This window comes from Lonchura striata, chromosome 1, assembly GCF_050655825.1.
Source record: "Lonchura striata isolate lonStrDom1 chromosome 1, ASM5065582v1, whole genome shotgun sequence".
NCBI lineage: Eukaryota > Metazoa > Chordata > Aves > Passeriformes > Estrildidae > Lonchura > Lonchura striata.
The window spans coordinates 80274572-80288555 of NC_140703.1; the positions used below are offsets into that span (position 1 = coordinate 80274572).

General features: G+C 36.2%; 1 protein-coding gene across 4 annotated transcripts in view; it reads left to right on the forward strand.

The window, feature by feature from the left end:
- PCCA (propionyl-CoA carboxylase subunit alpha) overlaps nt 1-13984 on the forward strand; it is a 271230-nt gene that overhangs the window by 109165 nt on the left and 148081 nt on the right. For all 4 annotated transcript variants that reach the window (XR_014949358.1, XR_014949359.1, XM_077781501.2 and 1 more), the window contains exons 13-16: nt 3061-3204; nt 4872-4946; nt 10097-10165; nt 10966-11041. Coding sequence is in view for 2 of the 4 variants with exons in the window: in XM_077781501.2 (XP_077637627.1) it covers nt 3061-3204; nt 4872-4946; nt 10097-10165; nt 10966-11041 (364 nt within the window). In the remaining 2 variants the exon portion in view is untranslated. The remainder of the gene's footprint in view (nt 1-3060; nt 3205-4871; nt 4947-10096; nt 10166-10965; nt 11042-13984) is intronic.

The following is a 13984-nucleotide window of genomic DNA, read 5'->3' on the forward strand; positions in this document are numbered from 1 at the left end:
GTATGAAGGGGAAGCACTTTACTCTATTGCTGGTCATAGCAGGTGCAGCTTTGTGGACTTGAAAGCAGGAATATAAGTGGCATCTTACAGACTTAAGACTTTTTAAAGGAGGTATATATTGTTCTTAAGTGCATTGAAATTATGACTTGTTATCAACTGTTTATGAGCAGACTTGGTGTAAGTAAAGGAACTGATAGTAAAGGGGTTACTTATGGCAGCTAATTAATTGAGAGTTCATGCTGATCAATTTTTTCTGCCTGTCCTGTTGAGAAAAAGGTACAGCTGCCTTGATACAGCTATGATCTGTAGATTACTTGCTGCAGACATGCCTGTTTTGGCCTTTGTGTAGAAGACAGCAATAACGTGTGAATGTAGCCACTGTCATATATAACCATACCAGCACTGGCTCTTTAATGGCTGGGCTTCACTGGCAACATCTTGGATCAGTCGACTGCAAAACTGAGTATGGCCTAAAGCTGAGGGAGGTGATCTGTTGATTGAGATTCAGCTCCATTTGTGAGCAAACTTGCATTCATCATGTCAAAAATTTAGTACTTGACTTAGTCTTCATATGCTGGCAAGAAAAGGTTGTTGAAGGAGAAGGGATATAGCATAAAATTAATAGAAAAAAATACAACAGGCAGCCAGAAAAAAAATGGCACCTGAAGTAGAAAGTGGAAAAGAGGGAAGTCATTGAAGTCTAGCTTTTGAGAGTGATTTTACAACAGATACAATTACTTTAGGCAATTATTAATTATAGTTGTTGTAGAGATTTCAAGATTAAAGTTCTTTTATACCATATTTCATCTGATGGTCTTAATGAATATGAAAATTCATTAAAATGTGTTTAGTACCCCAAATCAATGCTATGATTGGAATTGTCTATGTTATGCCTAAATAGTAGTAGTTGAAGCAGAGTCCTAACATAAAGTAGGACTTCTCCCTGCCCCAAAAAAAACCCCTTGACATTTTTTCCTATACATATTTTCTGAATACTGTTTTGTGTGGAGACACAAAGGGAGTATTTTGAAGAAACAGAAGAAAATATTGACCAAGTCAAAGATCTGTATTGAAGAATGGATTAAATAAATGTTTGTGAGTCTTAAGAACCAAACAACAAAAATATTTTTCTTTTCAGAGACATTCCATCTTATTTTGATCATCAACAATAAAACTGAAAACAACAATGAAGCTATTGAATCTGGAATGCCAATTGCTATCCAAGAAAAATGGCAGTATAACTAAATAATGCAAATGTCTTTGGAAAAAGAAAAAGTATTTTAATTATCTGGAATGGTAAAATTCCAAACATGTTCCCAGCTCAAAGGTAATCTTTTAAAACTTAAATTCCAAAGTAGGATAATAAATTCTGTTGTCCAAATATGAATGTGTGATAAGTAACTTTCTATTAAAACTTAGGGAGTTTTAATAGAAACTTCAAGTCTTAATAGAAATTGAATTGCTTCAATTTAACACTGCAGGATAGACACTGAGATGTTTCATAGTTTCTCAAAATACTGTTATTAAGCTTGACATGCTGGAGAGTATCATGTGTTAGGTAGAATCAAGATTGAATCCCAAAGGTACATCCTTAAACTGTATAATCGGATTCCCATTTCAATGTCACTTTTGTCCTTCAAAGAATAGATGCTTGTTTCAGTGATGATTTATCATTAAAATTATGTCAAAACGTCTTAAAATGTTGTTGAAACTTTAAACAAACTCACAGCACACACAGGGCTAATTATGGATGCCATCTGTTTATTTTTACAAAGCTTTTTTTCTTAAAGACCAAAGCATCTACTTTTTCTGGTAAACCACAATGTTGTTATAATGATTGAATGTTTTCCTTAATACTATATACTTGAAGGAAGAAAGACAAATGGTTTGTTTGGTCAGTGACCTTTTCCTGTATCAGAAAAGGTACATAGTGTGACATCTCATGATAAACAGGTGCAAAGTGTGTTTTCTTGAGGTATTTTTTCCCCTTAGACAAACATTTTATAACAAAAATGGCAGTTCTATCATGGTTTCTATATGGAAGGTGATATAGCTGTTTTTGTGGGAAGAACGTGCTTTTAGCATGCCTACCTTTTACTTGATCAATGTGGTGGTGATCAGAGGAATCACCTTGGTTGCCTTTTACTGTCCTATGCCTTTTTAAAGGCTTTTTAAAGTTAATCAACGTGCTCGTTTCTCTGCCCGTTTGAAGGCAGAAGTGTCTGCATGTGCGCGCCCATGTGTGCATGCTTGTACGCACATCCCGCGTGAGCGCGAGCGATGGCAATTCCCAGGGCAGCGTCTTCCAAGGCCGTTAGCGGCAATTTGCTGAGCGCGCAGACCACTCTGCTGGTCCAGCCCAGCTATTGTGCATGCTAAGCACTAAACAGATAAGTCTGAAGGGGGGTGAAAAAAAAATTGAAGGATCCATCTGCTCATTTCTGCTACACTGCGCTGATGCAAGATTACACTAATCTGGTTGCTTGTCAGGACAGGTTAGTGAAAGAAGGCAAATGGGTGAGATATAGGCTACGCCGGTTCTGTGGAAAATTGGTAGCGGCTCCTGTATGTGCCATATTAAGTGTAGCAGAATGGGTTGATTATCAGCTACTTGGAAATTTTCAGTTAAAATATAGTTATGGCCACAGTGTGAGTCTCTTCAAAACAGAGGTGAATGGGAAAAGCTTCCAAACAAAGAAAAATTAACTCATTGTCACTGGATGCATTTGAATTTGTAAAATAAATGAAAAAAACCCCAACCAAACAAAAAATCCCTGCAAACCCTCAGATCCTCCCAGGTCACCTCTCTAGTTTTCCTTTTGTATGCTGCTCTGAGTTATTGTAATCTGCTAATTATTTTTTTGTGTTTTCCATGCAAAGACAGCAGTTGCTGGAGTTTAAGTAGGTTTTTTTGTGGAAAAAGACCAAAATAGAAACATAGTCTTTCTCTGTTCTTTGGCAGGCCAGATTTCTTGTTTATCTGTGTTTGTTTACAGAGAGGTGCTTTTTTTTTTTGGTTGCTTTTTGTTACCTATTGACTGACAGTTCTTGACCTTGCAGGTTGAACATCCCGTCACAGAATGCATTACCGGCCTGGACTTAGTCCAAGAAATGATCCGTGTTGCCAAGGGTTACCCTCTCAGGCACAAACAGGCTGATATTCCCATCAACGGTTGGGCGGTTGAATGTCGAGTTTATGCTGAGGTAAATGAGTGGTAATGGGGAGGAGGGGGTAGGTGGTTGAACTGTGGCGTAATAATACCCAGGTGTGTATAGATGCCAAGGTGAAATCAAGGAATATCATATGAAAGTCATGATTTAGAGCATGTAACATGAATGGTTAACGAGGTTTTGTAGAATTGTCAAGTTCTTATTTTGTAATTAAAAATATGGTGTGTGTTTCAACATTGCTTTTTCCAGAAAGTTGAAAGTAAAGATGATAAGAGAGGTATCATTAGAAATAAGCCTCTATGTTCAGTTCACATTTAATGATGCTGGAGTTATTTACCAGAGTTAACTACTCTTTCCAGGTTTCTGAAATGTGTAGTTCAAACTTGTTGACTTAAAAAGACAAGTGCAATTAATTCAATGTCTTACAGAATTTTTGTTGTTTTAATAAAACTTTTGAAAAGGTTGTTGGAAAACCAAGTTACACATTTTCTGAAAACACAATTTATAAGATCAACTTGGAAAGCACATTCCAAAACAATAACTATAATTATGGTGTGAGTCTCTATCTCACCTCAAAGATGTTTACAAATATTTAAATCCGATTTTCAAGCACCTTCAAGACATTTTGATGTAATATCTTTTTGGTGTCACTTTTGGTACATGAAAACGAAAACTTGTTAAGTAAAAAAAAAAAAAAATCATCACAGAGTGGTTTGGGTTGGAGGGGTCCTTGAAGATGATGTAGTCCCAACCCTCCTGCCATGGGCAGGGACACCTTCTGCTAGACTCATCCAATTTGGCCTGGGGGCTGGAAAATAATGCCTATCTTCCTTAATTTAGTTTCAGGAAAATTTTAGGTAACTGCATTTCAAGACTAATTCGGCACCTTAAGGTATTTTTTTCCCTTGATTAACTGTTGGGAATTTTGTTACCTAGATATCTTATTTGATGTTGTTTTTTTTTTTCCTTTCATGACATGCACATAACCTCCAAATTGCTCTACTGATTCCAAGTTGTACAGACTGTTTTGATAAAGAATAAATATTTGCCCAGTGACTGGCATGGAAACTATTCTGAGTTTTAGTAGGCTTTACACTGGTGCAACTGATGCTTAGGCTTTTTATTTTGTCCAGCTTAAATCCCCTCATATTTTTAAGTAATGAATCCAACTATTTTGCTGTTAATTAGGTTATTCTGTAGGCCATATATTTATTTGTTTTCCTATTAAGTTTGTATTAGTGTTGCATTATGTACATTAATGTAGGAGGTTTCCAGCGGTGTAAAGGTTGCTTTGACTTCTTAAGATAATTGAAATTCTGACTGCCCTTTTTATTTCTGAAAATTTTTTCTTGTACTCTCTTTTTAAGACTGGCCTCTTGAATACTTTCCCTTCCTTCTTTCAAGTGTAGCTAATGAAAATGTCATCTTTGTATATTTTATTTTGGTATATTGTAACTGGGTGCAGAATACTTATTTCTTTTTTTTTTTTTTAACTAATGCAAGAGATTTTATATACTTCCATTTCTTTATTTGGAGTTGTGGGGGTAGTTGGATAAAAAAATGTTCTTTGACACAAGTAATTCTAGGCAAAAAATCAGTGTCATTCCAGGAGCAGTTTCTGTTATACTTAAAGCTTTTAAACATTATCTGCTCCACATCTGCAAAAGCTTAATGCTTTCTCATGTTGAATTTTTTTTCAGGACCCCTACAAATCTTTTGGCCTGCCATCCATTGGTAAACTGTCTCAGTATCAGGAACCATTGCATGTGCCAAGTGTAAGTAACTCTGTTCTCGTTTTTGGGGGTGCTGAATGTCTCTTATATAAAGACTATAAATACTCAGCAGCTTTGTAAACCAAGCATTTTTTCCAGCTTTTTACCAGAGTGGGGACAGGACATGGCAGTACTGATTTGTGCAACCTGAAAAATTGCTTAAAAGTGAACAGTTCAAAACTGGGTTAAAAATGTTCAGATTGGATATAACAGGAAACCAATACATGTTGAAATACTTTGTTCTATAACTTTCAGCTTAAGTTTTTCCAACACAGCTTTAGTAAATATACTTGTGGTTATTAGAAATGACAGTGAACTGTTGAGTCAGCTTTTTAAGCATATAGAACTGGGGACACTGGTGATAAACTGACAGTGCTTTTTGTTTAGCTTTATAGACTTTAAAGAGGAGTTTCTTACAGTGGTTATTATGTGTTCCAGGATACAGCCTAACCATATAGAATAGGTGTCTAGCAAACAGTGTTTTCTGCTGGGTGTAAAAAGCAAATGTGCTGCCTTTCTGTAAAATCAAGGTAGTCTTAAATTATAAGTGCACATATACATGAATGACACTGTGTCAGTGCAGTGATGAGACTGTACCATCTGTGAATACAATTATTCAGTCTGATTCCTTGCATGGAAAATACTGAGAGATTACAGGAGGAATCTTAAATGTGGAGTTGTTATTGGATATATGATTTATTTCACTTTTTAAATTGTTTTTGCTCGTGTACTTTCCAAAGGGACCTGACCCTTTCTGGTCTTTAAGGCTTCATGCTGTGTTCAAAGCCTGAAAGCAGAAAAAAACTGTGAAGATCTAAAAGGCATTATGTGCTCTTAAAGAGGAAATGAGGGAAAAAGGTATCACTGGATGTATCTAAACTTCTTTTTAATGAAACAAAGAGTGTATTTAATAAGAATTTATAATGAGTACTCCAGTGGTTGTTAGAAGTTTTCACCATGTTGTAATAGCTAACACGATGTCAAACATTTTGCCCTTGCAAGTTTTTGCAATTTGCAATTTTCCAAACGTGAGACCTGTTGAAAGTACAAGTGATAATGGACAAACTATACCCCCTACAGTCTTTGTCCCACCAAATCTTTCTTCAATTAATGCTGCAGCAGGAGTTTTATGTAATAACATTTGCGCTCGTGAGCCATCCATACAAAGAAAAAACAATTAAAATGCCTTAAATGTTCTGCTTACTGCTGTTATTTGCTTGTGTGAATGTTGCATGTCAGCTAAATGGACCACGGAATAGATAAAGTGATTGGGTGTAGGAGAGTGCACACTAAGCTTTGTCTATCATTATTGCTGGGAGCAATCAAATTGATGCCAGCAGGACAGTAGACGCGTTGACAGCTGTAATTATGTATCTCCATGGTGATCACTTTTGGCCTGTCATGGAGGCCCATGAGTCCCCTCCCTTGCAAGCATTTAATCAGATTGGGCTGTCACTTGTCAGGTAGATGGGGTGGGCTGGGAGTTGTGCTTAGAGGGAGAGGTGAATTGAAAATGAAGGGTGGGAGATGCCTGATTGCTTCACATAGTCCGTCGTGGTACCAAAGAAAGAGATTTTAATTACACTGGAGGCTTCAGAGCAATGGTTTGAGGAGCTCATATGGAGTCTCTAGGCTTTCTCTTCCTGTTTACTTGCACTGTCATATTAAAAAATAGAAAAACTATTTTTATGTAGACACTCATGATTTGGTGTCTTAATACATATATTTCTGCTAGCATGAAACTAATTTCTCTCCTGAGAAAGTCATGCTGCTAAGAACAAAATTAATATGGCTAAAAAGGTACAGTGTTACAGGCCTGTTGTGCCATGGTGTTTGTTTTCTGCGTTTTACGTTTTAGAATTGTCAACAATTTGGCTTGAGAAAAATTATCAGAGACTTGTAGCGTGTCACAGCAAGTTCAGCATATGTGTATTGCCAAATGTATTTGCAATTCATTTCTTCTGTCTCAAGCTAGCTCTGATTGCCTACCATGCCTGTGTGTCAGCTGCCCATGCTGGTGGAACTGCTGAGCATGGCTGTGTGAGAGCCAGGTTTTGCTTAGCCATAGGGAAGAATATGATGACTATTTTTGTGTCACATAGTTTGTAATTTCCTTAGAAACATGGTGGTCATAAATGCCAATTTTTTTTTTGTCCTTGTTAATGAAGCTTGGTTGTAGCACAAGTGACTACAAACCAGCCCCTTATGTGTGATAGTGAGTTTTCATATTTGGTGCTCCTACACAAAATGTTCTGCTACATCTGGAGAGCTCCAGCATTGTTCTCTGTCAGTGTCAGCAGCAGTCTGGTATTTTAATGACTCTTACCAGGAAAAGAAAATTCTTAGACTCAGATATAGAAAAGAATTGAGAAATGCTAGAATCTGTTTGTGTTCCTAAATGGAATTTGATGCATTAAGAGTCCACTGCAGGACTGAGACACAGATTGTGCTTCCCCCTGCCCCCCATTTAAGCATTTTTCATTCATTTTGCTGTTGTCCTAATGTAATAACACATGAGGATAGTACAACAGCAATAAATTGTTAGGGCTGTAATATGAGTGATCTCTAGGCTACAGCAGGTCCTTTAACCTTAGCTTTTCCTAAATATCTTAAATACTGAGTAAAAGTAAGGAACTATATTAAACAGAAGTAAATGCTGGAGATCTAATAAATATTGCTATTACTTATCAAGTTTAGCACATTATAGTGAGTATCTGTTGAATTAGGGCTTCTTGTTCATCCAATATTCATTAAATTCTGTCACACCATATAGTTTATAAAATCACCTACTGTTACCAGGCTCTGAAAATGTAAGCGCCACAGGGAGAATTGAAGAAAGTATAAATGTATTTCTTTTTTGCTGTAATTTTTTCGGTCATTTTGAGTTTATTTTATGAAAATTAACTTCCATAGAGGATTCCAGATTTGTTTTCTTTTAAAGGAAGTTATACAGTAGTTTAAGTAGTTTATATTCACTATAGCCTTTTCAAGACAGTGTAGTTAGGGAAAAATGTGAGTGTTGTAGTGGTCATGTATATGTGTTGTATACAAACAGAAACATAGAGCCAGGCAGAGCATATAGTTGTTGGCCTCAGAAGTCTTAGTTAACTTCAGATTCTGACTAACCAGCTTATCGTAGGTCTGAATTATGCACCTTTCCTATGTTTTTTCTTTGTCAAAAGATGACATACATGTGTCAACACTTACCTATGCATATGTAAGGCACTCCTGAATGCTTGTGTGCACTTTATAGGTGCTGCTTCAGAGACAAAAGTCATAGTACAATTCAAGTATGTGTGGAGTATGTATGTCATACCTTGTCTTATGTGTGTATTTACTGAGTGTTACAAAAACAATGTCAAGAGCAGGGGATTTATCTGGAACTCGGTAGGTGGATTAATTTTTTCTGATTTAAATGTGAGAACATGTGCATTGACTTTATACATGGCCAGCCATTCTGTGAGAAAGGATGGTTTAGCACCTGGAAGAAGGGCAGCTGAGAAATACAGTGCATGTTTTTTCTGTAATCATGACATGTCTGAACTACCTTCTCATCAGTAGCTAATGTTAAATGTACCTGATGTGAGTAGTGGGGAGCCCAGTTAAGCACAGATAAAACACATTCAGATAAGAATCTATTAAAGTGGTACAGAAGCAATACTGCCTTTACATGGGAATAAGTATAGAAAAAATAATATGTAAATATAAATATATTAATACAAACATATGAATAAGTATATTTCTTCTTAAAATAAATATTATGTCCCGAAAACTAGTCAGACAATGTTTCTCATTGAAGAAAGTGAATACACCTGCTAGGGTATCTTTTTATGTCATTTGGATAATAAAGTCATCATTGTGCCCTCATGTGGATTCTCTAGACAAGAGGTTCTACATGTGGTCCCTTGATAATTGCCTAAATTAAAATATTAAAGGCCTAACAGCCGTTGCGTTGACCTTTTTCTGCCTTGCTGCAGACAGATGAGCTGCTGTTTATTACAAAGGTTCCTTCCCACAGGTGAAGATTTAAGTGCAATTCCAGGACCCTCTTTCCCACCCCTTTACAATGCAGTATATCAGAGCCCTGCTGTTTCAACAGCTTTGATTAGAGCCCTCCATCCTTATGATCCCCAGAATGCATTTATCACTCGAGTTATTTTGATTAGTTTTAAAAAAATATTTCGGATTCCTGTGCTTCAAACCAGCAATTTAATAAATATTTATTCCCCAGAAATTGCTCATTTGGAAAGTTTTATATGGCTAACCTCATTGTTACAGTGATGAAATCAAACTGAGAGATGAAAACAAGAATCAGCAATATACAAACTAACTTGTTGGCTGGTTAACAGCAATCAGCCTCTTCAAAAGAAATTTTTGAACTCGTGTTATTTTTTTCCATGAATATTGCAGAATCAGAGATTTAATTGGGGCTGTGTCCTTACAAAGCAAAGCCATGGAAAAAGCTGTGTAAACATTAAAGCCTTAGGGGAAGAGCAGCAACAGAAAAAAAAAATGTTTAACAGTTGAGAGGGTGAGACAGAGAAGGAAAGTGTTACAGACATGAAAACCATAGGCTCAGTATTCCTATGGAGCTGATAAGCAGAGTCCAAAGTTCCTGCTGAATGCTCCCTACTTCTATTCTGCTGAAGCCCTTGGAAGGGCTGTAGCAGAACATGAGGGATGTGATTACATATAAATGTAGAAAGGCTGTGATTATGAGGGTCATCCCTCATGCCAGGTGTCAGTCAGAAAAATAATTACAACTGTATTTTATTGCAGGGATTAAATCAGAATTGAATGTGTTTAGAGTTGAAGGGAATGTAACACAGCTGAAATTCTTAGATCAGATTACTGTGTTTACTGTGCCTTCTAGAGAACAAAGGAGAATTTTGACTATGAACTCAAGATTGCAGTCAAGTTGCTCATAAATGAGAGAGTAATTTGCAAGTGGTTTTGCTGGTGAAGGAAAAAGTTTCTCTTCCCTCCTCCCAGGTTCTCTGAAAAAAAAAAATTATTCTAGTCTTTCCAGAGGGGAAAATGTATGTGATAAGTCTTGTGGGGGTTATGGTTTAAGGCTGATGGGTAGATTTGATCCTCATGTTTAAATTTGCTTCCCAGTAATATATAATTATTTTCACTTCTTATTTTTGAAGGTACGTGTTGACAGTGGTATACAACAAGGAAGTGACATTAGCATTTATTATGATCCCATGATCTCAAAAGTGAGTTGATTATTATTTCTCAATATTCTAAAGGTATGAACTACTGATTTCATACATAGATCTTTTATGAGAGAGAGCATATCAAAGGATTGATAAATCAGTATTTTAAAGATGCCAGGCATAATGTGCCTCAAGGGAAAACAAAGTGAAGGAAGATGTCAAATAGAGGAAATCTAGTGTCACTTCTAAATAAAATTATTTTTACCTTTTGACACTGTAGTTATTTGTCTAGCAGTTTGTAATTATTAAGAAAATTCTGATTTATGCACCAACCTTTATTGTCTGACTTAGTTACTGCCAATCTATCTTTTACAATATGGTCTATCTTGGATGTAAATGTCAATCATTCTGGCTTCCAAAAAGAAGCATTGAAAGAAATTCTTGATAGTGTCTCTCAGTAATAGCTCTTATTCATTGGAATATATTGGTAAAATTAAAATATTACATGATAGGGTTGAGTCCTCAAAAAAATTATATCTTAGGAGTTTGTTAGACATTAGGAATCTGGCGAGTCAGCTTGGATATTGAACCTCTCATCTGATTTTCTGAGAGCTTGTGTAGAAGCTTAAAGTTTTATGAAGGAAAAAGTGATTGGCCTTCTTTCATTGAATAGGTTAAGAGATCTTAGCTTTTTCTTGATGTTTCAGGGAGCCTTTGTAGCACAAATACAGTAATGGTCAAGAAATTATTTTTTATGACTGCAGAAGTTCTGCAAACCTGTTTAATTTTTAAATGCTGTTCAAATTCTAGAGACAAACATCTAATTTCTAGGTAATTTAAATGCCTTTTTTTTTCTTTAGCTGATTACCTATGGCTCTAATAGAGCTGAAGCACTGAAAAGAATGGAAGAGGCTCTGGACAACTACGTAATTCGAGGTAACTAGAGAAATTTGGATTCCTAGTGTGATAGGCTGTCATCTATTTCAAGAAAACAGCTTGAAAATGTAGTAATTAGCAAATTGAGTAAAGTTCCCACTTCTTAAGTGCAAATTAAAAAAGGAAAAGCTTGTGTTAATTAAGCTGAGAAGATACATCAACTCTAAAGAGACTTTTTTCTTCCATTTTTCGCTTGAATATTGTAAGATAAATATTTAAATAACTTTCTTAAAACTCATAGTTCTCACTGAATGGTAGCATGTAATTGATTTATTATTTTGTAGAGGAGAAAAAAAGCCATTGCAATGTAAGAAATTTAAAGTAATTGCAAATTTTAGGAATTTAATATATTGATTGCAATTAAATATCACAATGCAGTGTTTGATAGTGTGTGTATATATATATATATTTCTCTAATTTTCAAGATCATTGTTTAGGTTTGGGCAGATACAGATGTAGGCTGTTGATCAGCATGTATTTCAGCTCTTGTTCACTGATTGTGTAGGAGATGCAGCCATTCTTCCAGGCAGCGGGGGTAAATCAGCCTTGACCACTTATATATTTTTAAGTTTTGGTGAGGGAAACCATGTTTTGTGTGGGAGAAATCTTTAGGTCTTTCTCTGTGTCTTATGGAAAATAGGAACAACAACACAGGATAAGAGAGGTAAAAATTTCTGTGAAGTTTCTGCAAAACTTGGTTTGGCTTTAATGCTGGGCTGCTGAATGGTACAGTTGTCCTGTCAAACTCAAAAGATTTGTCTGTCCCGGGGAAAATGAACATCCCTCTACCACAGTGTAGTTAGACACATGGTAGGATTAGCCATTGTAAAATAACTGCTAACTCAAACATAGATTTATATTGGTGCAACTTGAGCCATTAGACTATTGCAGTACAATGTGCTGATGTAAACCCCTGCTGTAAAACAGCTGAATAAATTTATATGAGAGAAATTTATACTGCTATAGTTTGATTGATGTGAGGTGGGATTTGTTGGTGTTGTTATTAATGGAGACAAGCTCTGGATTCACACGCTGTTGTATTGATAGCAAGTGATGCTAAGAGTATTTTATTTGATGAGTATATTGCAAAAGTGTGTGGAGCATTGCCTTTTATTGTGTGCTATAATATGGGATGGAAACTGGTCATTTATGCTTAGGTGTTTTACACAGATATACCTAATAACAGTTCCACAGATTATAAACATTAGTGAAGTGTATGAGACCTTATACCTGAAAAGTGCTAATTTCTATTCTTGAGGTTTTTACAGTCTTTTTATTAGCATGCTTGTATTCATCATATCTAAAGTCTCCATAGTATTTCTATCTGAGAAAGCTTTTAGTCTATTAAAAACATTTAAAGAGGTAATTAATGAACTACAGGGGGAATTTTTTTCTAAAGTACTGCAAACCACAAAATGTAATGTACTGCAGGTTTCAAAAGTAGATGAATTTTCAGAACACATTTTTAGTTGCAGTGGCCAGTGGTTTCCATTTGAAAACCATCAAGATTTTTGTGTAGTTTTATACAGCTGGCAGTTTCTTCTCAGTGTTTATTTAAAATGGAACATTTGTGGATATTAGTCTCTTGCCTAGTGTGAATGATTCTTGGTAGGGTAGTTAGTAGAAACTGTCTAATCTGTAATGTTCTAAACTGCATTGACTTGTGCAGGACTCCTTTTTTTTTTTTCCCCTAAAGTGATGGTGCATATTTTTGCTTTGCAAAGTTGGGTTTCTATGTAACGAAGTATTAAACTACCTTGATCTTTTGTGAAGTGCCTCACATGAAGTCTTCTCCAACTTGAGTTTTTGTTAGTAGTAAAAGATACAGAATATTTTTTTACCTAGTTTTGAGGTTACTTGGTTTTATGTTTAAATAGTGAGCTTTTACACAAAGATTACCAGTCTTCCTGAATAGTATGCTCCAGATCCCTGTTTCTCAGCACAGCCCCCTTGTGCCTCTGATTTTCTGGGAAGCAGCATTTATGTTTGCACGGTGTTTTAGAGACACTGTGTTTTTCCCTGTAAGTAATGAATTCTTCTAGGGCATTTTAGATAAGCAATACCTGCTGAAGTCAGTGTCAGTTGTAGTGATGATGTGCACTGGGAGAATTTCAGATTTTAAATCCCAAGGATTGCAGTTTCTGTAAACAAAGATGCTTGTTCACTGACATAGGGTGGGAATGGGATGTAGGGTGCCTTGGTAATAGGTCAAGGACCATCTAATGCGGAGCTTAGGGACTGCTAATGGAGGATGAAGTCTTCCCAATCACTTCTGTGTCACCAGTTCAAAGCAAACAAAAGTTGGGAAGGAATTTTAGTCACTACTATTTTGATGGTTGCTTGCTGACCTGTGTGAAATCAGTGGTTTTTATTCAGCTCCTAGAAGACAAATGTCTTCTTGGAGCAAATGCCACTATACAAAGTCATTCGTGGCAGTCCCAGCAGAGAATCCAGGACTGAAGTAGCACAGTGACCCTTCAGGAGGTGACTCATCTAGGCTGGCTTGAGGCATGTTGGCATTGTGAAGGGCAAGGACTTATTCTGCTGCTCCTTGTCTACTGGCTCTGTGAGAAAACATTCAGTTTCTATTACTGTGGCTTTGTGGTATTCACAAGTTACCCCATTCCTTTTTAGCTCTGTTCCATTTACAGGGAACAAGTCCCTGGACAAGTCTTTATTGACTTGTTTTCTTGGACTGGATACTACCTTCCCAGTTAAATCTGCCTGACAAGATCATGAAGGGAATTAAAATAATTTTACAAAATAGTCTAATGCTTGGAAAGAAAGCAGACTTAAGCAAAATATGAGTAAGTCTTACCTCAAGCTACCAAGGCTGCATCATACAGTGGCTGTAATAGCAGTATCTTCATTAAAAATAGAGAATTAAGCAAATAGGGATATTTACAACAATGCTGTGCTCTGAAAATGCCTGTTGCATTAATA